This window comes from Haliotis cracherodii, unplaced genomic scaffold (genome assembly GCF_022045235.1).
Source record: "Haliotis cracherodii isolate W230 unplaced genomic scaffold, xgHalCrac1.p SCAF_8, whole genome shotgun sequence".
Taxonomy (NCBI): domain Eukaryota; kingdom Metazoa; phylum Mollusca; class Gastropoda; order Lepetellida; family Haliotidae; genus Haliotis; species Haliotis cracherodii.
The window spans coordinates 28,733,286-28,759,341 of NW_027266341.1; the positions used below are offsets into that span (position 1 = coordinate 28,733,286).

At 45.6% G+C, this 26,056-nt stretch overlaps 1 protein-coding gene across 1 annotated transcript in view; it reads left to right on the plus strand.

Annotated features, from left to right (window-relative positions):
- Nucleotides 1–26,056, plus strand: part of LOC139449656 (heat shock protein 75 kDa, mitochondrial-like) — a 97,863-nt gene that overhangs the window by 25,177 nt on the left and 46,630 nt on the right. Inside the window, exons 3-15 of the mRNA XM_071231137.1 lie at nt 5,424–5,506; nt 9,823–9,972; nt 13,030–13,101; nt 14,651–14,811; nt 15,714–15,823; nt 16,008–16,081; nt 16,702–16,864; nt 17,767–17,880; nt 20,041–20,110; nt 21,713–21,860; nt 25,018–25,145; nt 25,554–25,744; nt 25,900–25,985. Coding sequence (XP_071087238.1) covers nt 5,424–5,506; nt 9,823–9,972; nt 13,030–13,101; nt 14,651–14,811; nt 15,714–15,823; nt 16,008–16,081; nt 16,702–16,864; nt 17,767–17,880; nt 20,041–20,110; nt 21,713–21,860; nt 25,018–25,145; nt 25,554–25,744; nt 25,900–25,985 — 1,550 coding nt within the window. The remainder of the gene's footprint in view (nt 1–5,423; nt 5,507–9,822; nt 9,973–13,029; nt 13,102–14,650; nt 14,812–15,713; nt 15,824–16,007; nt 16,082–16,701; nt 16,865–17,766; nt 17,881–20,040; nt 20,111–21,712; nt 21,861–25,017; nt 25,146–25,553; nt 25,745–25,899; nt 25,986–26,056) is intronic.

A 26,056-nucleotide genomic window follows, 5' to 3' on the forward strand; every position in this document is an offset into this window, starting at 1 on the left:
CTTCCTGATCGGTTCTACAGTCATTTCGTTCACAGGAGTAATGGGACATCATAATGCAGATGTAAATATTCGGTCAGTTTTGTGTTTTATGAGATGCTTTTGAGAGAGAGGCTGATAAATATTTAAATTGCTTTTGATCTTCAAAGACTCAAAACAGATACTTAAGAGGAAGAGAAAGAAGCTATTAAATCAGTTTGTTAGCCGCACTTCAATAATGCTGCAATAAACGTGTTAAGCGTGGTTTCCTCGGCTTTTTCTCATTTTCCCCCTCTCTGATCATCCGAATTTCTGCCCCGAGCAAACAATTCAGAAAATCAACGAAAATGGAAATAAGAATTCTATCAGACTCCTGTGATTCCTGGATTTCTTGAATTATGCCATTAGGAGAAATTGGTCTGATATTTCCTGTTATTACTTAGATGCTGTTACCTTCGTCAAAACAAAACCTGTGACAGTTGTTGATTCGACCAGGGGGTGAGTGATGGAAGCTTAGAAACACGTCAACAGTGGAAGTCCAGCAAAGTTTACCATCTGCTTTTTTAGAAACATCTCTGTGTCATTGTTGTCTTAGTGCAAGATAAAAATGGAAGGTAGAGTAATAAATTTGAATGGGATGGGAAGACATTGGAAATGTGAATGTAGATTTTGTGTAGGTAGATATTGAATATGTTCACTATAACATAGGGGTGGTGGGGCAGCTGAGTGGTTAATGCGTTTGTTCATCACGCTCAAGGCCTGGGTTTGATTCCTCACATGGGTACAATGTGTGAACCCCATTTTGGGTATCCCAAGCCATTATTGCTGGAATATACTAAAAGTGCTGCACAAAAACATATTTATGACAGATGACAGATGACGGAGGTGGAAATCAAGTACTTGTTTGAAAGATAGTATTATCAACCTTGTTAGGCAGCGACACATTCATTATTTTTCCATCACAATCACTGTCTCCTTTTTCTCCTTTAAAAAAATATTTTTTAGCATTTTTTTTATCACCGATCATCTGGAAATAAGCGAAGAGTGAAAAAGTGGCCCCAAATCAACAATGTATGTTTGATTTGTCATTGAGGTCATTTCAAATAATTAGAAGACATTCAAATCTTTTTGACATTTCAGCAGCAAAAATAAATCTACCTTCATTTCTTCATTTTGTAAAAAATACCCAAAGAACAAATTATTAATTTTGGGAGTCTTATGGCAAGGATTATATTCACATTGGCATTGTTTTCTTATAATTTATATGAAGTTGCTTCACATTTTTCAAAATAGAAAATATTTAGGTCCTTCTTTGTTTTAGCACAAGAGTAACTGGGATGAAATGGCTTTGATCAGGAGCAAAGTATTAGTGGATGTTTAGCAATACTTTCTGTTTTTCCCATCCCTGTAAATAATTACATAGATATCCCGTTATGTTTTTTGCGCATTTTTTCTCGTTATTTTGATAAGTCAGCACATAATTTTCTCCTTACAATAATTAATAATGTTTCTTTTTTTTTTATATATTGTATTTATTATGGCAGTAACATTTTAAATTACACAGAAACTTGCTGAGGTTCTTGGTGGTAATAGGTGTGGTACATTTTGCAAGGCCACTGAATACATCTGTATATTTTAGGGGTGACTATTGGTCTGGAAATCACTATTGCAATAACTATTGATATTGAAAGAAACTATTGCAATAACTATTGATATTGCAAGCAACTATTGCGATAAATATTGATAGTTTTCAGTGTATAACTTTAGATGGATTTTAGAGTTGAATTAAACCTTGGAACTGAAGTTTCCTTTGAATGTGATAACCATAACAACAAATAAAAAGTAAAGTTTGAGATATGACTGATTTGTTTTTCTTTACCCTCATAATTTAAGAAAAAGAAACTTCCATTTTCTGGATATTTCCAATATTTTCCTAATTAAATAGATCAGGGGGAAATAAGTCTTCGGTCTTTTTCCATCATCCGCTATTGTGCTATGAATGTGAAAAATGAACAAAGTGGATAAATTCTCAAATGTGGTATTCTTCGCGATTAGGACCAAAGCATGCATGCATAAGACATAGATACAGGGCTCCAGGTCATTTTTCCGCATCAGCAGTATGTACTCCTTGTTATTTTAATATAGGGGTACAGGCAAAACTAAAGAGTGCACTTTTACTACGGAGTGGAATTGAATAAATTAATCTTGGCTATTATTTTAGATATGCACCACAGCATTGCTACTCTCGTATAAACAGGTCAATAAATATATACTGTATTCGACGTAATAAGCGCCCAGGGCGTTATTTGCTAATATATTGGCTAGTGAACAATCCCAGTTAGCACCCTTTCTGATTGATCAATGTACACAAGACTTATTTATTCGTGTATAATACATACTCGTTTGTTATATGCAAACTTAATTATGGGCAATTAAATTCTTGAAAATTTATCTATCATGTATAATACACACAGATTCTTCTTTTATATCATTTCAGGCTGTCAGCATAAACTACAAAATTTACAATCTTTCAACCTCGTTTTTAATCTCACCAATATTATATTCTAATAAGAGACCCCTATTTCTAATTTACGGTAGTAATTTTTTCTTTGTTGTACATGAATGTATATTGTAAAATGCGCAGCCTACTCTATGGTATGAAGTATTTTTGAGAAAACAAATTTTGAATATTATGAGCAGAAAAAATTTACATCATATCCCTTCAGCAGTCAGGTAAACGAACAGGTGATAACAAACTAGGTCAATACAAATTTGAAATAAAGCATCACAAGACATGATGATTTACTGTTTTAATTGTATTTCCAGTTCTACTAGGCATTGTTTTATATGCAGAGATTAAGATTACTGTGTGTATTTTCCCGTAAACTAAGCCGAAAACAGAAATTATCTGTACACTCATTTTCTTACAATCTACTGGTGATTTGGTTAATTACCCAATGATATAATTTTAAAGAATTTTGGTGCAAGGATCGGAAAAATTGTACCTAAAACTATTATTTCATCAGGCATAATATATTACAATATTGTGTTATTTTAGTTGCAGCTTTACTATGTGTAAATAAAATAATCATAAACCATAAGCGTAGCACTTTGGTACAGCTGAGATCCCTTTAGCCTGATATTTTTTACATATGGAACAATATGGAACCAGTCACCGTCAAAGCTCTCGGGAAATCTCTATGTTGACATATAACAGTCAAACTACAACAAATATGACTTTCAACGAGTCAAAGTATGGCATTATCTGTGCGATCTACCAATCACTTCCACACGATTTGGCCAAAATTAATGTAAACAATATTAAATGTAATCTTTTAATAAAATTAATAAAATAGTTTACAAACTGAATTCCAGATATACAATGAACACTTTTTGTGACCAGACAGTGTAATTACATGATTAATTTGAGTACTTCAGTACGGATATGTTGATATGGTATTTCCAGAGTTACGTGCTCACGGTAAATGTCAAAACTCATTATGGCATGTATAATGCGTAACCCCCTCTACACAGCTGTCTTTTTTGGGGGGAAAAGCTCACACTTTACTCAAGATGATATGCTGCTTGAAATCAGAGTATAATTTTGGGGAAATATGTCTATAAATGTATGTTAGACCGTACATGTCTGCTGTGATGCGTGTCTGCAATGTTTTCTCAATCATCCCCCATAGTATCGTGCATGTTTTCATCCATACATACGCCAATGCAGCCTTTATCTGTAGCCCTGTACATGCAATATAATTAGGTGTGTGGTAAGATGAATTTGTTGTCCACAAGCTCGCATCAAGACCAGTGGACAACTTATGGTTCTTCTTGAACGAAGCACTCAGCAATATTCCAGCTTCGTGACAGGGGCTTTTACTCCTGGTTAATCACGTACACTGAGCTGACAGGATTCCATGCCGGAGTACTCCCCCAGTGCCTCATGCGTGTGAAGATGATGACATTGGAGGTTTTCAGTGTGTTTCCTGTAGGGCTGGGATGAGTCCAGATTTATGACCTGGGTACTCAACCCCTGTTACCCGACCCTACCCAGGTACCTTCTGTAGGTCTCAAGAGTTGGATACATAATGTTCAATTGGGAATTGTTTTACTGGAGCCCTGGCAAATGCTATTTACCTGCATGTATAGAAAGATCAGATCATGCATACACTGAAGTTATATCTTTACTCAAACGTATAAAAGTCAGAAACAGTGTGTGCATAGTCTGAAAGAAATGCAAACATAAGCAACTTTCATTGTTATTGTCATTAAACAGTATATCACATGACTAACAACTGGTCCGGGTAGTCCTGTGAGTAGGACCCGGGTACCCACAGGACTACCCGGACCAGTTGTGAGTTACCCGTCCCAGCCCTAGTTTCCTGCCTGATTCTGTTATTGTACATTGTACCAGACAGGTGGATAGGTGCTCATGCTGTCAACCACTGGTTTGCCTCGTCTGGTCACTCAGTTACAGGCAGCCGTTATGCGGCTGTGATTTGATTGGCTGCAGTGTGGAACAGCATTCGCTCACCACTGAAACAATTACTGTCATAGTTCATTTTGTCACCAGTGTACACATCAACCTTACAGTCCTGTGTGTAAAGAGATTATAATCATGATAATGGTGATTGACATGATGGGAAGGACTATTGTCAGATATTGCCTTTCACCATGATAGATAGCATCTATTGGTAGTTGATAGGGACGATTGTCCTCCTCGGATAGGATAGAGAAATGTTAATGAAAGGGAGGTAACTCTTGGTAAAGGTTGTCAATACTGTAATTTTGGTCAGAGATTTTTAGTTCTTGGTTCAAACCCGACAGGAGAAAATGAGTGAGTGCCTTTGAGGATCTTTTAATCTTTTTACGCTACAGTTCAGTCCTTGATATATTGAACATCAACAAGACTGAAGAAAAATGTAATGTGTTTTGATTAAATTATAACATGTAATTTAGCATGTGTTTTGATACTGCGTAATTTACTTTGATAGTTTATGATTAGGATGTCCTTTGGGTTTTTCTCATACCTATATGGCTAATATTTTGATGATTTAGCAATATTCCAGCTATATATCAGCAGTCTGTAAATAATCAAGTCTGGACCACACAATCCACTGATTGACATGAGCAATGATCTACGTAATTGGGATACGATGACATGCACCTTGTTAGTCGCCTCTAACGACAAACATAATCGCCCCTTATGGCATTGACTCACACTGGAATTACGTCTTTAACCTGTGATACTTTGGGCATTTCTTCCACATTTAAAAAAGATTGCCTGAAGCATTGAAGTAATGATAGAGCAACACTGAGCTCCTGACTGGTGTTGCTTCATTAATGACCAGGATTGATTCTGGCCTTTACAAACCATGTTATGTAAGTGTATACTATAAGGAAAGGTGTCCTGTGATAACAGAATACTGACCTTTTATTGCCAGGTCCATCTGACAAGCATGAATTCCAGGCTGAGACTCGTCAACTGCTGGACATTGTGGCCAAGTCACTGTACTCGGAGAAGGAGGTGGGTGGTCCGACATTAAGTCACTGTACTCGGAGAATGGGGTGGGTGGTCCGACATTAAGTCACTGTACTCGGAGAATGGGGTGGTTGGTGTGACATTATGTCACTGTACTCGGAGTGTGGGGTGGGTGGTCTGACATTATGTCACTGTACTCGGAGTATGGGGTGGGTGGTCCGACATTAAGTCACTGTACTCGGAGTATGGGGTGGGTGGTCTGACATTAAGTCACTGTACTCGGAGGAGGAGGTGGGTGGTCCGACATTAAGTCACTGTACTCGGAGAAGGAGGTGGGTGGTCCGACATTGAGTCACTGTACTTGGAGGAGGAGGTGGGTGGTCCGACATTGTCACTGTACTTGGAGGAGGAGGTGGGTGGTCCGACATTAAGTCACTGTACTCGGAGGAGGAGGTGGGTGGTCCGACATTAAGTCACTGTACTCGGAGTATGGGGTGGGTGGTCTGACATTATGTCACTGTACTCGGAGTGTGGGGTGGGTGGTCTGACATTATGTCACTGTACTCGGAGTATGGGGTGGGTGGTCTGACATTAAGTCACTGTACTCGGAGGAGGAGGTGGGTGGTCCGACATTAAGTCACTGTACTCGGAGAAGGAGGTGGGTGGTCCGACATTGAGTCACTGTACTTGGAGGAGGAGGTGGGTGGTCCGACATTAAGTCACTGTACTTGGAGGAGGAGGTGGGTGGTCCGACATTAAGTCACTGTACTCGGAGGAGGAGGTGGGTGGTCCGACATTAAGTCACTGTACTCGGAGAAGGAGGTGGGTGGTCCGACATTGAGTCACTGTACTTGGAGGAGGAGGTGGGTTGTCCGACATTATGTCACTGTACTTGGAGTATGGGGTGGGTGGTCCAACATTAAGTCACTGTACTCGAAGTATGGGGTGGATGGTCCGACATTATGTCACTGTACTCGGAGGAGGAGGTGGGTGGTCCGACATTAAGTCACTGTACTCGGAGGTGGGTGGTCCGACATTAAGTCACTGTACTCGGAGGTGGGTGGTCTGACATTAAGTCACTGTACTCAGAGTATGGGGTGGGTGGTCCGACATTAAGTCACTGTACTCAGAGTATGGGTTGGGTGGTCTGACATTAAGTCACTGTACTCGGAGGAGGATGTGGGTGGTCCGACATTAAGTCACTGTACTCGGAGAAGGAGGTGGGTGGTCCGACATTGAGTCAATGTACTCGGAGGAGGAGGTGGGTTGTCCGACATTAAGTCACTGTACTCAGAGTATGGAGTGGGTGGTCTGACATTAAGTCACTGTACTCGGAGGAGGATGTGGGTGGTCCGACATTAAGTCACTGAAATCGGAGGAGGAGGTGGTTGGTGTGACATTATGTCACTGTACTCGGAGTATGGGGTGGGTGGTCCGACATTATGTCACTGTACTCGGAGTATGGGGTGGGTGGTCTGACATTAAGTCACTGTACTCGAAAAATGAAGTGGGTGGTCCGACATTAAGTCACTGTACTCGGCGAAGGAGGTGGGTGGTCCGACATTAAGTCACTGTACTCGGAGGATGAGGTGGGTGGTCCAACATTAAGTCACTGTACTCGGAGGAGGAGGTGGGTGGTCCGACATTAAGTCACTGTACTCGGAGAAGGAGGTGGGTGGTCTGACATTAAGTCACTGTACTCGGCGAAGGAGGTGGGTGGTCTGACATTAAGTCACTGTACTCGGAGGAGGAGGTGGGTGGTCTGACATTATGTCACTGTACTCGGAGTATGAGGTGGATGGTCCAACATTAAGTCACTGTACTCGAAGTATGGGGTGGATGGTCCGACATTATGTCACTGTACTCGGAGGAGGAGGTGGGTGGTCCGACATTAAGTCACTACTCGGAGGTGGGTGGTCCGACATTAAGTTACTGTACTCGGAGAAGGTGGTGGGTGGTCCGACTTTAAGTCACTGTACTCGGAGGAGGTGGTGGGTGGTCCGACATTAAGTCACTGTATTCGGAGGAGGTGGTGGGTGGTCCGACATTAAGTCACTGTACTCGGAGGAGGTGGTGGTGGTCCGACATTAAGTCACTGTACTCGGAGTATGGGGTGGGTGGTCCGACATTATGTCACTGTACTCGGAGGAGGAGGTGGGTGGTCCAACATTATGTCACTGTACTCGGAGTATGGGGTGGATGGTCCGACAGTATGTCACTGTACTCGGAGTATGGGGTGGGTGGTCTGACATTATGTCACTGTACTCGGAGGAGGAGGTGGGTGGTCCGACATTAAGTCACTGTACTCGGAGTATGGGGTGGGTGGTCTGACATTAAGTCTCTGTACTCGGAGTATGGGGTGGGTGGTCCGACATTATGTCACTGTACTCAGAGAAGGAGGTGGTTGGTCCAACATTATGTCACTGTACTTGGAGAATGGGGTGGGTGGTCTGACATTAAGTCACTGTACTTGGAGAATGGGGTGGGTGGTCCGACATTAAGTCACTGTACTCGAAAAATGAGGTGGGTGGTCCGACATTAAGTCACTGTACTTGGAGAATGGGGTGGGTGGTCTGACATTATGTCACTGTACTCGGAGGAGGAGGTGGGTGGTCCAACATTAAGTCACTGTACTCGCAGTACGGGGTGGGTGGTCCGACATTAAGTCACTGCACTCGGAGTATGGGGTGGGTGGTCTGACATTAAGTCACTGTACTCGAAAAATAAGGTGGGTGGTCCGACATTAAGTCACTGTACTTGGAGAATGGGGTGGGTGGTCTGACATTATGTCACTGTACTCGGAGGAGGAGGTGGGTGGTCCAACATTAAGTCACTGTACTCGCAGTACGGGGTGGGTGGTCCGACATTAAGTCACTGCACTCGGAGTATGGGGTGGGTGGTCTGACATTAAGTCACTGTACTCGAAAAATAAGGTGGGTGGTACGACATTAAGTCACTGTACTTGGAGAATGGGGTGGGTGGTTCGACATTAAGTCACTGTACTTGGAGTATGGGGTGGATGGTCCAACATTATGTCACTGTACTTGGAGAATGGGGTGGGTGGTCTGACATTAAGTCACTGTACTTGGAGAATGGGGTGGGTGGTCCGACATTAAGTCACTGTACTCGAAAAATGAGGTGGGTGGTCCGACAGTATGTCACTGTACTCGGAGTATGGGGTGGGTGGTCTGACATTAAGTCACTGTACTCGGAGTATGGGGTGGGTGGTCCGACATTATGTCACTGCACTCGGAGAAGGAGGTGGGTGGTCCGACATTAAGTCACTGCACTCGGAGTATGGGGTGGGTGGTCTGACATTAAGTCACTGTACTCGGAGTATGGGGTGGGTGGTCCGACATTATGTCACTGTACTCGGAGAAGGAGGTGGGTGGTCCAACATTATGTCACTGTACTCGGAGTATGGGGTGGTCTGACATTAAGTCACTGTACTCGAAAAATGAGGTGGGTGGTCCGACATTAGCTGACTGTACTCGGAGTATGGGGTGGATGGTCCAACAGTATGTCACTGTACTCGGAGTATGGGGTGGGTGGTCTGACATTATGTCACTGTACTCGGAGAAGCAGGTGGGTGGTCCAACATTATTTCACTGTACTCGGAGTATGGGGTGGATGGTCCGACATTAAGTCACTGTACTCGGAGAAGGAGGTGGGTGGTCTGACATTAAGTCACTGTACTCGGAGTATGGGGTGGGTGGTCTGACATTATGTCACTGTACTCGGAGTATGAGGTGGGTGGTCTGACATTATGTCACTGTACTCGGAGTATGAGGTGGTTGGTCTGACATTATGTCACTGTACTCGGAGTATGGGGTGGGTGGTCCGACATTAAGTCACTGTACTCGGAGAATGGGGTGGGTGGTCTGACATTAAGTCACTGCACTCGGAGTATGGGGTGGGTGGTCCGACATTAAGTCACTGTACTCGGAGAAGGAGGTGGGTGGTGTGACATTAAGTCACTGTACTCGGAGAATGGGGTGGGTGGTCCGACATTAAGTCACTGTACTCGGAGAAGGAGGTGGGTGGTCCGACATTAAGTCACTGTACTCGGAGAATGGGGTGGGTGGTCCGACATTAAGTCACTGTACTCGGAGAATGGGGTGGGTGGTCTGACATTAAGTCACTGCACTCGGAGTATGGGGTGGGTGGTCCGACATTAAGTCACTGTACTCGGAGAAGGAGGTGGGTGGTCTGACATTAAGTCACTGTACTCGGAGTATGGGGTGGGTGCTCCGACATTAAGTCTCTGTACTCGGAGAATTGGTTAAGTCACTACTTGTGGTTCTAATCCTGTGGTGCTTCATGACACCACCCAGTGAGCTTCATCTTGTTTCCAACTGTAGGTGTTCATCCGTGAGCTCATCTCCAACGCCAGCGATGCCCTGGAGAAACTGCGCTACGTGCAGCTGAGCGGGTTGGAGGTCAGCGGAGGAGGCACGCCCCTGGAGATTCACATTGCTACTGACGAATCCAAGAAAACTTTCACAATTCAGGTGAGAACTTCATGATCTGGGCATTGTTCCTCAAAGCGATCTTAGTGCTATGACTGTCATAGGCCTGTGTTAAAGTATGGGAGTTACGCTTATCTTAGTGCTAAGATTGCTTTGTGGAACGATGCCCAGATCATGACATTTCGGACATTGACTTGATTATCAAACAATATGATCCAATAATTTTTTCCAGATTTGGTAGAAGAATGTCAAATTAAAATTTGATAAAATCGTAAAAAATCCTAATACATGTCATTGTATCCCAATTGCGTAGATCGATGCTTGTGGTGTCAATCACTGGATTGTCTGGTCCACACTCGATTGTTTACAGATGGAATATTGCTGAGTGTGGCATTAAACAACAAACAAACAAAACATCACTGTGAGTGGTTAATATGTTCTTTTGTTGGTCCTGTGATCTCTCCCCAGTATGGGTGAATCACTACTACATGCTTGCCAGATAGTCAGAGGTGCTTGATGCTGTATATCAACACAGTATTGATTCAGTGTTTGTGTCATGACAAGTGTTACCCCCTGGATTCCTAGTCCATATTGGGCCCCTTCATGCTATTGCTTGTAAGAGGCGAATAAATCTGACTAAGACCGGGATTGGTGAGTTAGGCTCTGTGACTTGGCAGATTGTGTGTCACTGTATCCACAGCCTGGATGGTTGCTCATGATTTCAATCACTTGTTTGTGTGGCCCAGACACCAATATAGCCCTCAAGATCTGGCTGGAATTTCATATCAAATCAAAATCAAATTATACATGAATTTGGTGCTCATGTCCACCCATAGCTGCTCAAAAGCACATGGAGTCTCTGATGCTTAGGGAAATATGTTTCCGTCATGCACTATGCTGAAATTGTGGGTTGTCAGCCTGGCCCAGGATAGAATGTGGGTTCCAGGATAGAATGTGGGTTCCAGGATAGAATGTTGGTTCAGGATAGAATGTGGGTTCCAGGATAAAATGTGGGTTCCAAGATAGAATGTGGGTTCCAGGATAGAATGGTCTCCAGTAGCCAATGCTAGTAATAAGAATGTGGGTTCCAGGATAAAATGTGGGTTCCAGGATAGAATATTGGTTCCAGGATAGAGTATTGGTTCCAGGATAGAATACTGGTTCCAGGATAGAATGTGGGTTCCAGGATAGAATGTGGGTTCCAGGATAGAATGTGGGTTCCAGGATAGAATGGTCTCCAGTAGCCAATGCTAGTAATAAGCAACCACCAAATGAATCGGTTTGTCAGGCTCAGTGCCTTCATTATGTCTCCCCCAGAATGGAGGGAGACATATTGTTTTTGGCACGGTTCCCGTCGGCGTCGGCGTCGGCGTTCCCACCATTTCCGGACCATAACTTAGAAACCGTTTAATATTTTTTGGCGAAACTTTGTATACACATTAACCCAGCACTGAAGTGGTGCCTTTTGCTATTTAGAGATTTTTGACATTTTTATTTTTTCTTGTTTCCATGGAGATAAGTTGAACATAGACTCTGAATGGGGGTAAGCTTGGTTTCCGGACCATAACTCGGAAACCGTTTAATATATTTTCGCGAAACTTTGTATACACATTAACCCAGCACTGAAGTGGTGCCTTTTGCTATTTAGAGATTTTTGACATTTTTATTTGTTCTCGTTTCCATGGAGATAACTTGAACATAGACTCTGAATGGGGGTAAGCTTGGTTTCCGGACCATAACTCGGAAACCGTTTAATATTTTTTGGCGAAACTTTGTATACACATTAACCCAGCACTGAAGTGGTGCCTTTTGCTATTTAGAGATTTTTGACATTTTTATTTTTTCTCGTTTCCATGGAGATAAGTTGAACATAGACTCTGAATGGGGGTAAGCTTGGTTTCCAGACCATAACTCGGAAACCGTTTAATATATTTTCGCGAAACTTTGTATACACATTAACCCAGCACTGAAGTGGTGCCTTTTGCTATTTAGAGATTTTTGACATTTTTATTTGTTCTCATTTCCATGGAGATAAGTTGAACATAGACTCTGAATGGGGGTAAGCTTGTTTTCCGGACCATAACTCGGAAACCGTTTAATATATTTTCACGAAACTTTGTATACACATTAACCCAGCACTGAAGTGGTGCCTTTTGCTATTTAGAGATTTTTGACATTTTTATTTTTTCTCGTTTCCATGGAGATAAGTTGAACATAGGCTCTGAATGGGGGTAAGCTTTGTTTCCTGACCATAACTCGGAAACCGTTTAATATTTTTTCGCGAAACTTTGTATACACATTAACCCAGCACTGAAGTGGTGCCTTTTGCTATTTAGAGATTTTTGACATTTTTATTTTTTCTCGTTTCCATGGAGATAAGTTGAACATAGGCTCTGAATGGGGGTAAGCTTTGTTTCCTGACCATAACTCAGAAACCGTTTTATATTTTTTCGCGAAACTTTGTATACACATTAACCCAGCACTGAAGTGGTGCCCATTAGTTGTTTGAAATTTCTAGGAGTTCTATTTTTGTCTCTGTTATTTAGTAATGGAGGGTGGGAATGAAGAGATGGGGTTTAACGTGAAGTAAACGAATGAATGGGGGTTAGGGGAGTGGGGGGAGACATATGTTTTTACGAGTAAAAACACTTTCTAGTTGATATTGTGTCATCGTACCCAGAGGGTGTGGATCGATGGTCATAATATCAATCACTGGATTGTCCAGACTTCATTATTTCCGTGTCATACAGCTGGATTATTGCTGAGTGCAACTTTAAACAACAAACAAAACTTAGCATGGACTTGCATGTACTCTGCTATTGTGAAGATCTGATTTGAGTTGGAAAAAAATTCCAAACGTTTGGCCTGGGAGATTTCGCCGAGAGAAAAGTTGTTGGCAAGAGTCACAGAAGGTCACTGAAACATGTGTATGATCTGAATGGAATACGGATTCCATTTTATCTCATTCAGCAGGTAGCTTGTCCTGACCATGGTTGTCGGGCAAGTGTGCAGCTATTGGAGAATGTAGACCTTGAAACCCTGATCATGTTTTTGTGTTAAGAAAGTTTCAGTTTCTTCAGATGTGGTTCTAATTTTCAGGACACGGGCATCGGTCTGACCAAGGAGGAGTTGATTGACAACCTGGGAACCATTGCCAAGTCTGGGTCTAAGGTATATATTGTTTTTCCTCCAGCCGTTGTTATGGCCTCGGACCGCCTCCATGGTCTAGTGGTAGAGCGTCCGCCCGAAGAGTGGAAGGTCCAGGGTTCGATCCCCGGCTGCGTCATACCAAACAATGTTAAAAGATGGTACCTGTTGTTACCCTGTCTGGCGCTCGGCATTAAGGGGCTAAAACAAGGACTGGTCCGCTCAGAGTCAGTATACTGTGTCTGAGTGGTGTATTCATGTTAAACTGCGGCATGATATCTCAGTAAACTAGCACTTTAAATCGGCATCAGTCCGAACTAGTACAAGCAGCCACAAACTCACGTGCATGCACATCGCTATGTAAGTGCAATAATCTTGGACAGGACATTAAACCCCATTTCACCTCACCTGTTATGATGTCAGAGGTGTTGTTAAAGCATGTGCTTGTCTTGCTGAAGACTGGGTTCATGGTTTTGCTGTGTACTTCCAGTGGTCCACCCTCCAGAGGACCTGTGAAGATTCTGGGGTAGAATAGGTCTTCAGCAACCCATGCTTGCCGTAAGATGCAACTATGCTTGTCGTAAAAGCCAACTAACGGGATCGGGTGGTCAGACTCGCTGACTTGGTCGATGCACATCATCATTCCCATTTGCGTGGATTGATGCTCATGATATTAATCACTGGCTTGTCTGGTCCAGACTTGATTGTTTACAGACCGCATTCATATAGCTGGAATATTGCTGAGTGCGGCATTAAACAACCAACCAACCAACCCTCCAGAGATCAGAAGAACCACCAAATTCTGTTGCTCTGTACCCCATTTTGTTGTCAGGATGTTAACATAGAATACATATTGAATACTAAACAAACTAAACTAATGGATTTCAGGCAATTTCAGTTTGTTCATTTGTGTATGAAGTTCCCCAGCTACCAAATCCATTAAATCAAAGGTTCCATGAATGATTCAGACATAATATGGAAATTAGTCAATTCTGATTGATCAATCAGAGGTATGAAATCACAATAACTGCCTCTGATTGAAACAGCCGATTTGATGGCCGTATCACAGTGAAAGCTAGTTTTTTCTTAAAAAGTACTTCTTTCTCAGTCATTGTTGGTAGGCATTTTTTAATTATATGTACAATTGTAGGTTACAGAATGATTCAATGATTAACCCGTGGGTCAGTGGATGATGCAGACATTTACTGTTTATGGATGTGACCTATCTTATTGTGTCAATTTCAATATTCCTTATCAGGTTTTAAATACTACTCAATCAGTCACAGTATATAGTGGAGAGCCTAGTGGTTAAAGCTTTCACTCGTCACGCTGAAGACCCAGGTTCAATTCCCCACATGGATACAATGTGTAAAGCCTATGTTTGGTATCCCCCGCTGTGCTATTGCTGGAATATTGATAAAAGCAGCATAAAACCATACTCATTGACTCACTCACTCACTCACTCACCCAAAACCCACTCACTCACTCACTCACTCACTCACTCACTCACTCACTCACTCAGTGTTATATAGTGTACATAGTGTGAATATTCTCTTCCTATTGTTCTCACTAGGCATTCATCGAGCAGCTCAAGGACAAGGCTGATGCATCGACCAATCTGATTGGTCAGTTTGGTGTTGGGTTTTACTCCACGTTCATGGTGGGAGACCGAGTGGATGTGTACACCCAGTCACACAATCCAGACTCGCCACCCCTCAAGTGGTCTTCTGACGGGTAAGAAGGAGCTGATTGGATAAATCTATAAGCAGTGAGACTGGACAACCGTATCTCCAGTTTCCAAATGTAATGTCATGAAGTCTAGTTTGTGTTCGGGACACATGTGGCCAATTGGTATCGGACGCTGCACAGAGTTATGTCCCTTAAGGGTGCCTGGATCAGATGTTCATGGCTTCAAAACCCAGATTCACCCTGATTGTCATTCTTGGTTTGTTAGCACTATACCCATGCTCATAGGTTTCACCAAAATGGTAAATGTCTAAGACCTGTATCAGTTCAGGCTTGCCTCCAATATCAAACTGCTACGCCATGGTATAACTGGAATATTGTCCAGAGTTGCGTTAACCTCACTCTCGCTCAGGTGACTATGCTTGTCGGAAGAGGCGACTAACGGGATCGGGTGGTCAGACTCACTGACTTGGTTGAAGCATATCATCGATCCCGATTGCGTGGATTGATGCTCATGATATCAATCACTGGATTGTCTGGTCCAGACTCGATTATTTACAGACCGCCGTCATATAGCTGGAATATTGCTGAGTTCGGCTTAAAACAACAAACCAACCACTCTCACTCATTCACTTACTGACTATATGTGTTTGTGGTGCAGACAGGCACTGGTACACAGGATAGAACTGCATGATCACTTCCACATACAGCACTTCTGTCACGATATATGAGCATTGACTGTATGATGCACTGACGATTTCTTCTTCCACAATTGGGCGTTGGGGTAGCCTAGTGGATAGAGCGTTCACTCATCACATTAAAAACGGTTTGATTCCCCACACGGTTACAATGTTTGAAGCCTGTCCATTTCTTGTATTCCCCATCATGATATTGCAGGAATATTGCTAAACCAAACTCACTCATCTTGCACACTGTTTCTTCTTTTGTAGTTCTGGATCCTATGAGATATCAGAGGCGGAGGGCGTGCAGCGCGGCACGAAGATTGTCATCCATCTGAAAGGAGACTGCTATGACTATGCCAAGGAAGAGATCATCAATGGTAAGACATGGTATACTGCTTTCATTCTCAGCTCCCTGGGGAGTATTCAAGCCAAGCTGCCTGTGTTAGCATTAGAAGGTGACATTACCATCTTATCCTGCCAGGTAACCATTCACTGATGAATAGTAGAAAACAAATACCACACTTTATGGTGATCATGTAGAGTTGTGTGTCTCCTCTGCAGATGTTATCAAGAAGTACAGCAACTTCGTGGGCGTCCCCATCTTCCTCAACGGCAAGAGGGCGAACATCATCCAGGTAAGTTGTGAGACATTTTAATACACAGGAAATACTCATTGGAGCAACAGTTTGCGGTAGGGCTGGGACGAGTCCAAATTCACTACCCGGGTACCACCCTATTACCCGACCCTACCTGGGTACCCGCTGTAGGTCTCAAAAGATAGGCGCAAAATGTCTGATTGGGATTTGTTTTTCTGCAGCTCTGGCAAAAACTACTTAGATACAAGTATCAAACGATCAGATCATGCATTCACTGAAGTTGGCTAAAGCTTTATCTTTACTCAAACATATACAAGACAAAGGAACGTGTGCATCGTCAGAAGTGCAGACTTTAGCAGCTTGTTGTGTAACCACTGAGCTATAGTGAGTTTTTGTCATTAAACATTAGATCACGTGACTAACCATGGTTCCGGGTTGTACTGTGGGTACCCGGGTCCTACTCTGGACCCATTTGACCCGATTACCCGAGTTATCCGTCCCAGTCCTAGTTTGCGGAATATTATTTAGAGATCATGAGCTATGATTGCAGATGTTTTCATTGCAAAATTTTTGGTTTGAACTCATACATTTTTATGCATTGTCTGTTTCGGAATAGTTTGAACAGGTATGCAATGTAACCATGGTAATTCGTCACGCAGGCCCTATGGATGATGGACCCCAAGGAAATCACAGAGGACATGCATGAATCGTTCTTCCGCTTCATCGCCAATGCCTATGACAAGCCTCGGTATCACTTCCAGTACAAGACAGATGCTCCACTCAACATCCGTGCTTTGTTCTACATTCCAGAATACAAGCCCAGTGAGTAGGGGAGTAGCATCGGGTATATCCTTGAATACAAGCCCAGTGAGTAGGGGAGTAGTATTGGGTATATCCTTGAATACAAGCCCAGTGAGTAGGGGAGCATCATCGGGTATATCCTTGAATACAAGCCTACTGGGTAGGGGAGTAGTATTAGGTACAACCTTGAATACAAGCCTAGTGGGTAGGGGTGTAGCATCAGGTATAACCTTGAATACAAGCCTAGTCGGTTGGGGAGTAGCATCACGTATATCCTTGCATACAAGCCTAGTGGGTAGGGGGGTAGCATCAGGTACATCCTTGAATACAAGCCTACTGGGTAGGGCAGTAGCATCAGATACATCTTTGCATACAAGCCTACTGGGTAGGGGGGTAGCATCAGGTACATCCTTGAATGCAAGCCTAATGGGTAGGGGATTAGCATCAGATACATCCTTGCATACAAGCCAAGTGGGTAGGGGGCTAGCATCAGATACATCTTTGCATACAAGCCTACTGGGTAGGGCAGTAGCATCAGATACATCTTTGCATACAAGCCTACTGGGTAGGGGGGTAGCATCAGGTACATCCTTGAATGCAAACTTAGTGGGTAGGGGAGTAGCATCAGGTACAACCTTGAATACAAGCCTATTGGGTAGGGGAGTAGCATTGGGTACAACCTTGAATACAAGCCTAGTGGGCAGGGGAGTAGCATTGGGTACAACCATGAATACAAGCCTAGTGGGCAGGGGAGTAGCATTGGGTACAACCTTGAATACAAGCCTAGTGGGTAGGGGAGTAGCATCAGGTAAAGCTTTGAATACAAGCCTTTTATCACAGAGTAAAGACAGTTGTTTATTATGTTTAGTGCTGTGTATTGCTGTGACACTAAAATTGATTCCTTCCTGACCTTCACCTTGCAGCCATGTTTGACATGAGTCGGGAGACGGACGTGAGTGTCACGCTCTACAGCAGGAAGGTCATGATCCTCCAGAAGGCGAACAGCATCCTGCCCAAATGGCTACGCTTTGTCAGAGGTAAGACAAACAGGACTGAGTAACCAGATTAACAGCTAGAATATATTTTCTTTATCTTGAGACTAAAATAAGATATTATATTGATTGTATATACATATTTTCACCATTCCAACAAATTTGTTAAATTATCACTGATAATTGTAATGATTTTATCTTTCACCAGTGCTCCAGATAATTTTTTTGAGCAACTGAGTTTTTACTTGAAGGTTTCTATTTTAAATATTATTACATTTTTCACTCATCTATTCATCACTCTATTTTTCTATTTTTATGAGTAAGCATTTTGAGATTTACAAAAAAATGAAGTAATGTTTTAGATGTATTTAACGGTTATAAATATAGGCTTGACTCGGAATGTAAATTAGATCTTTATTTTTTTTCGGTAAATTGGCTCTGTTGTACGCATACTGAAAAAGCTTCATTGGGTATTAACGTTTTCTGTTTTCAAACAATTGAGTTTTTCATTTAAACATGCTTTTCTGTACGCAAGTTAATTGAAAGTATTTGGGTTTTGAATAGTTTTGGAGAGTATTTTACGCAGCTTATCTGGAGCTCTGCTTTCCCATTCAGTCAGGACAGGCTTGAATTTCTGGTGTGATGCTGGTGTCATGTTGCAGGTGTGTGTTAGATGTGTGGTGTGATGCTGGTGTCATGTTGCAGGTGTGTGTTAGATGTGTGGTGTGATGCTGGTGTCATGTTGCAGGTGTGTGTTAGATGTGTGGTGTGATGTCATTGTCCTGTTGCAGGTGTGTGTTAGATGTGTGGTGTGATGTCGGTGTCATGTTGCAGGTGTGTGTTAGATGTGTGGTGTGATGCTGGTGTCATGTTGCAGGTGTGTGTTAGATGTGTGGTGTGATGTCATTGTCCTGTTGCAGGTGTGTGTTAGATGTGTGGTGTGATGTCGGTGTCATGTTGCAGGTGTGTGTTAGATGTGTGGTGTGATGCTGGTGTCATGTTGCAGGTGTGTGTTAGATGTGTGGTGTGATGTCGGTGTCATGTTGCAGGTGTGTGTTAGATGTGTGGTGTGATGCTGGTGTCATGTTGCAGGTGTGTGTTAGATGTGTGGTGTGATGCTGGTGTCATGTTGCAGGTGTGTGTTAGATGTGTGGTGTGATGCTGGTGTCATGTTGCAGGTGTGTGTTAGATGTGTGGTGTGATGCTGGTGTCATGTTGCAGGTGTGTGTTAGATGTGTGGTGTGATGTCGGTGTCATGTTGCAGGTGTGTGTTAGATGTGTGGTGTGATGCTGGTGTCATGTTGCAGGTGTGTGTTAGATGTGTGGTGTGATGTCGGTGTCATGTTGCAGGTGTGTGTTAGATGTGTGGTGTGATGTCATTGTCCTGTTGCAGGTGTGTGTTAGATGTTTGGTCTGATGTCGGTGTCATGTTGCAGGTGTGTGTTAGATGTGTGGTGTGATGTCATTGTCCTATTGCAGGTGTGTGTTAGATGTGTGGTGTGATGCTGGTGTCATGTTGCAGGTGTGTGTTAGATGTGTGGTGTGATGTCGGTGTCACGTTGCATGTGTGTGTTAGATGTGTGATGTGATGCTGGTGTCATGTTGCAGGTGTGTGTTAGATGTGTGGTGTGATGTCGGTGTCATGTTGCAGGTGTGTGTTAGATGTGTGGTGTGATGCTGGTGTCATGTTGCAGGTGTGTGTTAGATGTGTGTTAGATGTCGGTGTCATGTTGCAGGTGTGTGTTAGATGTGTGGTGTGATGCTGGTGTCATGTTGCAGGTGTGTGTTAGATGTGTGGTGTGATGCTGGTGTCATATTGCAGGTGTGTGTTAGATGTGTGATGTAATGTCGGTGTCATGTTGCAGGTGTGTGTTAGATGTGTGGTGTGATGCTGGTGTCATGTTGCAGGTGTGTGTTAGATGTGTGGTGTGATGTCGGTGTCATGTTGCACGTGTGTTAGATGTGTGGTGTGATGCTGGTGTCATGTTGCACGTGTGTTAGATGTGTGGTGTGATGTCGGTGTCATGTTGCAGGTGTGTGTTAGATGTGTGGTGTGATATCGGTGTCATGTTGCAGGTGTGTGTTAGATGTGTGGTGTGATGCTGGTGTCATGTTGCAGGTGTGTGTTAGATGTGTGGTGTGATATCGGTGTCATGTTGCAGGTGTGTGTTAGATGTCTAGAATGATGTCGGTGTCATGTTGCAGGTGTGGTGGACAGTGAGGACATCCCCCTCAACCTCAGTCGAGAACTGCTACAAGACAGCAACCTCATCAGGTCAGTGACCCTAGGTTTCAGGTTAAATAGCCCCTGCTTGTCTCCCTGTGAGTACTCCAGGTTAAATAGCCCCTGCTTGTCTCCCTGTGAGTACTCCAGGTTAAATAGCCCCTGCCTGTCTCCCTGTGAGTACTCCAGGGTAAATAGCCCATGCTTGTCTCCCTGTGAGTACTCCAGGTTAAAAAGCACCTGCTTGTCTCCCTGTGGGTACTCCAGGTTAAATAGTGCCTGCTTGTCCCTGTGGGTACTCCAGGTTAAATAGCCCCTGTTGTCCCTGTGGGTTCTCCAGGTTAAAAAGCACCTGCTTGTCTCCCTGTGATTTCTCCAGGTTAAATAGCACCTGCTTGTCCCTGTTGGTTCTCCAGGTTAAGTAGCACCTGCTTGTCTCCCTGTGGGTTCTCCAGGTTAAATAGCGCCTGCTTGTCTCCCTGTGTGTTCTCTAGGTTAAATAGCGCCTGCTTGTCCCTGTGGGTACTCCAGGTCAAATAGCACCTGCTTGTCTCCCTGTGTGTTCTCTAGGTTAAATAGCACCTGCTTGTCCCTGTGGGTACTCCAGGTTAAATAGCCCCTGCCTGTCTCCCTGTGAGTACTCCAGGTTAAATAGCACCTGCTTGTCTCCCTGTGTGTTCTCTAAGTTAAATAGCCCCTGCTTGTCCCTGTGATTTCTGCAGGTTAAATAGCCCCTGCTTGTCCCTGTGATTTCTCCAGGTTAAATAGCCCCTGCTTGTCCCTGTTGGTTCTCCAGGTTAAATAGCACCTGCTTGTCCCTGTGGGTTCTCCAGGTTAAATAGCCCCTGTTGTCCCTGTGGGTTCTCCAGGTTAAATAGCCCCTGCTTGTCCCTGTTGGTTCTCCAGGTTAAATAGCCCCTGCTTGTCCCTGTTGGTTCTCCAGGTTAAATAGCACCTGCTTGTCTCCCTGTGGGTTCTCCAGGTTAAATAGCACCTGCTTGTCTCCCTGTGGGTACTCCAGGTTAAATAACACCTGCTTGTCTCCCTGTGGGTTCTCCAGGTTAAATAGCACCTGCTTGTCCCTGTTGGTTCTCCAGGTTAAATAGCCCCTGCTTGTCCCTGTTGGTTCTCCAGGTTAAATAGCCCCTGCTTGTCCCTGTTGGTTCTCCAGGTTAAATAGCACCTGCTTGTCTCCCTGTGGGTTCTCCAGGTTAAATAGCACCTGCTTGTCTCCCTGTGGGTACTCCAGGTTAAATAACACCTGCTTGTCTCCCTGTGGGTTCTCCAGGTTAAATAGCACCTGCTTGTCTCCCTGTGGGTACTCCAGGTTAAATAGCACCTGCTTGCCCGTGTGGGTTCTCCAGGTTAAATAGCACCTGCTTGTCCCTGTGGGTTCTCCAGGTTAAATAGCCCCTGTTGTCCCTGTTGGTTCTCCAGGTTATATAGCACCTGCTTGTCCCTGTGGGTACTCCAAGCTAAATATCACCTGCTTGGCTTCTTCACACTTTTACAAATAGGCCCCTCTTCTTGTCTTCCTTTAAGTATAACAAGCCTTACCTGGTCTGCAGAGAAATGGTGATCTGCTATTGAAGCTGCAGTGGATACCTTTTAATGTCTGAAAGTATCCCATTAATTCATGTGGTATGTTTACAGGAAGCTGCGTCAGGTGTTGACGGCACGTGTCCTGAAATTCTTGCTGGAGCAGGCACGCAAGGATGAGGACAAGTACCTCAAGTTCTACGAGGATTACGGCATGTTCTTCAGGGAGGGGATCATCACCACCATGGAGCAGGACCAGCGGGTGAGGGGCACGCTGTAGTCAGTGGGGGCCTGTAGTCAGGGTGTGTGCTGTAGTGGGGGCTTGTAGTCAGGGTGTGCGCTGTTGTGGGGGCTTGTAGTCAGGAGGCACGGTGTTGTGGGGGCTTGTAGTCAGGAGGCACGGTGTTGTGGGGGCTTGTAGTCAGGAGGCACGGTGTTGTGGGGGCCTGTAGTCAGGAGGCACGGTGTTGTGGGGGCCTGTAGTCAGGAGGCACGGTGTTTTGGGGGCTTGTAGTCAGGAGGCACGGTGTTGTGGGGGCCTGTAGTCAGGAGGCAAGGTGTTGTGGGGGGCTTGTAGTCAGGAGGCATGGTGTTGTGGGGTCTTGTAGTCAGGAGGCACGGTGTTGTGGGGGCCTGTAGTCAGGAGGCACGGTGTTGTGGGGGCTTGTAGTCAGGAGGCACGGTGTTGTGGGGGCCTGTAGTCAGGAGGCACGTTGTTGTGGGGTCTTGTAGTCAGGAGGCATGGTGTTGTGGGGTCTTGTAGTCAGGAGGCACGGTGTTGTGGGGGCCTGTAGTCAGGAGGCACGGTGTTGTGGGGTCTTGTAGACAGGAGGCATGGTGTTGTGGGGTCTTGTAGACAGGAGGCACGGTGTTGTAGGGTCCTGTAGTCAGCAGGCACGGTGTTGTGGGGGCTTGTAGTCAGGAGGCACGGTGTTGTGGGGTCTTGTAGACAGGAGGCACGGTGTTGTGGGGGCTTGTAGTCAGGAGGCACGGTGTTGTGGGGTCTTGTAGTCAGGAGGCACGGTGTTGTGGGGTCTTGTAGACAGGAGGCACGGTGTTGTGGGGGCCTGTAGTCAGGGTGTGCGCTGTTGTGGGGGCTTGTAGTCAGGAGGCACGGTGTTGTGGGGGCTTGTAGACAGGAGGCACGGTGTTGTGGGGTCTTGTAGACAGGAGGCACGGTGTTGTGGGGGCCTGTAGTCAGGGTGTGCGCTGTTGTGGGGTCTTGTAGTCAGGACGCACGGTGTTGTGGGGTCTTGTAGTCAGGAGGCATGGTGTTGTGGGGGCTTGTAGTCAGGAGGCACGGTGTTGTGGGGGCTTGTAGTCAGGGTGTGCGCTGTTGTGAGGTCTTGTAGTCAGGAGGCACGGTGTTGTGGGGCTTGTAGTCAGGACGCACGGTGTTGTGGGGTCTTGTAGTCAGGAGGCACAGTGTTGTGGGGTCTTGTAGTCAGGAGGCACGGTGTTGTGGGGGCCTGTAGTCAGGAGGCACCGTGTTGTGGGGTCTTGTAGTCAGGAGGCACGGTGTTGTAGGGGCCTGTAGTCAGGGTGTGTGCTGTTGTGGGGGCTTGTAGTCAGGAGGCACGGTGTTGTGGGGGCTTGTAGTCAGGAGGCACGGTGTTGTGGGGGCCTGTAGTCAGGAGGCACGGTGTTGTGGGGTCTTGTAGTCAGGAGGCACTGTGTTGTAGGGGCCTGTAGTCAGGGTGTGCGCTGTTGTGGGGCCTTGTAGTCAGGAGGCACGGTGTTGTGGGGTCTTGTAGTCAGGAGGCATGGTGTTGTGGGGTCTTGTAGTCAGGAGGCACGGTGTTGTGGGGTCTTGTAGTCAGGAGGCATGGTGTTGTGGGGGCTTGTAGTCAGGAGGCACGGTGTTGTGGGGGCATGTAGACAGGAGGCACTGTGTTGTGGGGGCCTGTAGTCAGGAGGCACGGTGTTGTGGGGTCTTGTAGACAGGAGGCACGGTGTTGTAGGGGCCTGTAGTCAGGAGGCACGGTGTTGTGGGGGCCTGTAGTCAGGAGGCACGGTGTTGTGGGGGCTTGTAGTCAGGAGGCACGGTGTTGTGGGGGCCTGTAGTCAGGGTGTGCGCTGTTGTGGGGTCTTGTAGTCAGGAGGCACGGTGTTGTAGGGTCCTGTAGTCAGGAGGCACGGTGTTGTGGGGTCCTGTAGTCAGGAGGCATGGTGTTGTGGGGTCTTGTAGTCAGGAGGCACGGTGTTGTGGGGGCCTGTAGTCAGGAGGCACGGTGTTGTGGGGTCTTGTAGTCATGAGGCACGGTGTTGTGGGGTCTTGTAGACAGGAGGCACGGTGTTGTGGGGGCTTGTAGTCAGGAGGCACGGTGTTGTGGGGGCTTGTAGTCAGGAGGCACGGTGTTGTGGGGGCCTGTAGTCAGGAGGCATGGTGTTGTGGGGGCTTGTAGTCAGGAGGCACGGTGTTGTGGGGGCTTGTAGTCAGGAGGCACGGTGTTGTGGGGTCTTGTAGACAGGAGGCACGGTGTTGTGGGGGCCTGTAGTCAGGGTGTGCGCTGTTGTGGGGTCTTGTAGTCAGGACGCACGGTGTTGTGGGGTCTTGTAGTCAGGAGGCATGGTGTTGTGGGGGCTTGTAGTCAGGAGGCACGGTGTTGTGGGGTCTTGTAGTCATGAGGCACGGTGTTGTGGGGTCTTGTAGACAGGAGGCACGGTGTTGTGGGGGCTTGTAGTCAGGAGGCAAGGTGTTGTGGGGTCTTGTAGTCAGGAGGCACGGTGTTGTGGGGGCCTGTAGTCAGGAGGCATGGTGTTGTGGGGGCTTGTAGTCAGGAGGCACGGTGTTGTGGGGGCCTGTAGTCTGGAGGCATGGTGTTGTGGGGTCTTGTAGTCAGGAGGCACGGTGTTGTGGGGGCCTGTAGTCAGGAGGCACGGTGTTGTGGGGTCTTGTAGACAGGAGGCACGGTGTTGTGGGGGCCTGTAGTCAGGAGGCAAGGTGTTGTGGGGGCTTGTAGTCAGGAGGCACGGTGTTGTGGGGTCTTGTAGACAGGAGGCAAGGTGTTGTGGGGGCTTGTAGTGAGGAGGCACGGTGTTGTGGGGGCTTGTAGTCAGGAGGCAAGGTGTTGTGGGGGCTTGTAGTCAGGAGGCACGGTGTTGTGGGGGCCTGTAGTCAGGAGGCATGGTGTTGTGGGGTCTTGTAGTCAGGAGGCACGGTGTTGTGGGGGCCTGTAGTCAGGAGGCATGGTGTTGTGGGGTCTTGTAGTCAGGAGGCACGGTGTTGTGGGGGTCTGTACTCAGTGGCCATGCTGTAGTGGGGGCTTGTAGTATGGTTCAAACAACTATCCTTTTAGTCTGTGGTCCATTATGCAAAAAGTAGGTTCTCGGATGTATATTGCTTTAAAAAAAGCTTCCTTTGTTACTTCTGCCTCATCTTAATTAATTATTCCCCTGTTGCCATGGTTACCTTGTAGGAGGAGATATCGAAGCTGATGAGGTTTGAGTCATCCAAGTGTCCGCCAGGAGAGAAGGTCAGCCTACAGGACTACTCCTCTCGCATGAAGGCCGGGGCACGGGACATCTATTTCCTGTCCGCTCCCAGGTACGTGGCGGACCAAACATTTCTATTCCGTCATTGCTGTTTAGCGTCACACTTAGCAATACTCCAGCTGATGTCATCCTGTATATAATCAAACCAGACAAAACTAGTGATTGATTTTATTTTCTGCTGGGGTACGATGACACGCAATCTACCAAGTCACAACGCCTGACCACCCCATCCTTTGGGGCCTCTTACAGCCAGCACAGGCTGCTGGCCAAATGGAATGGTGGTCAGGCTTGGTTGCTTGGTTGATTGTCACCATATCCCTACGGTGTGAATCATAGCACACAACTTCAATGACTTGATTGTGAAGTTTTCACGGGCCACCATCATACAGCTGGAATATTGCTAAGTGCGGCATTAACCAAGAACCGAACTAACATCCCCATGATCTGATTGTTCCTGCAGTCGGGAGTTGGCGGAGTCCTCCCCGTACTTCGAGGCCATGAAGAAGCAGGACACAGAGGTCCTGTTCCTGTACGAGCCCTACGATGAGCTGGTCCTCATGAACCTGGGACAGTATGACCGCAAGAACCTCAAGTCCATTGAGAACGAGATCTCCGCTGACAAGGATGACGCCAACAAGGTGGATGAGCAAGGTCAGGAGAGTCACGACTTGGACATATCGAAACAGAACCAATAACATAAATTTCTCAAAAGATCTTTATAAAAAAATTCTCTTCTTCACACAACCAAGTTCACAAGTGTAATGTTCAAGTATATTAATCAGTAACCATGGTAACTCTTGACCCAGATGAGAGCAGCCTGAAGCAGGATGAAGCGACAACACTGATGGACTGGCTGAAGACAGTTCTCACCAACAAGGTCCAGCAGGTTAAGGTATGTGGCAGTTACAGAGATGCAGGATAGAGTCATTTAATGCCTTGTTTCATGAATCATGAATCATAAAC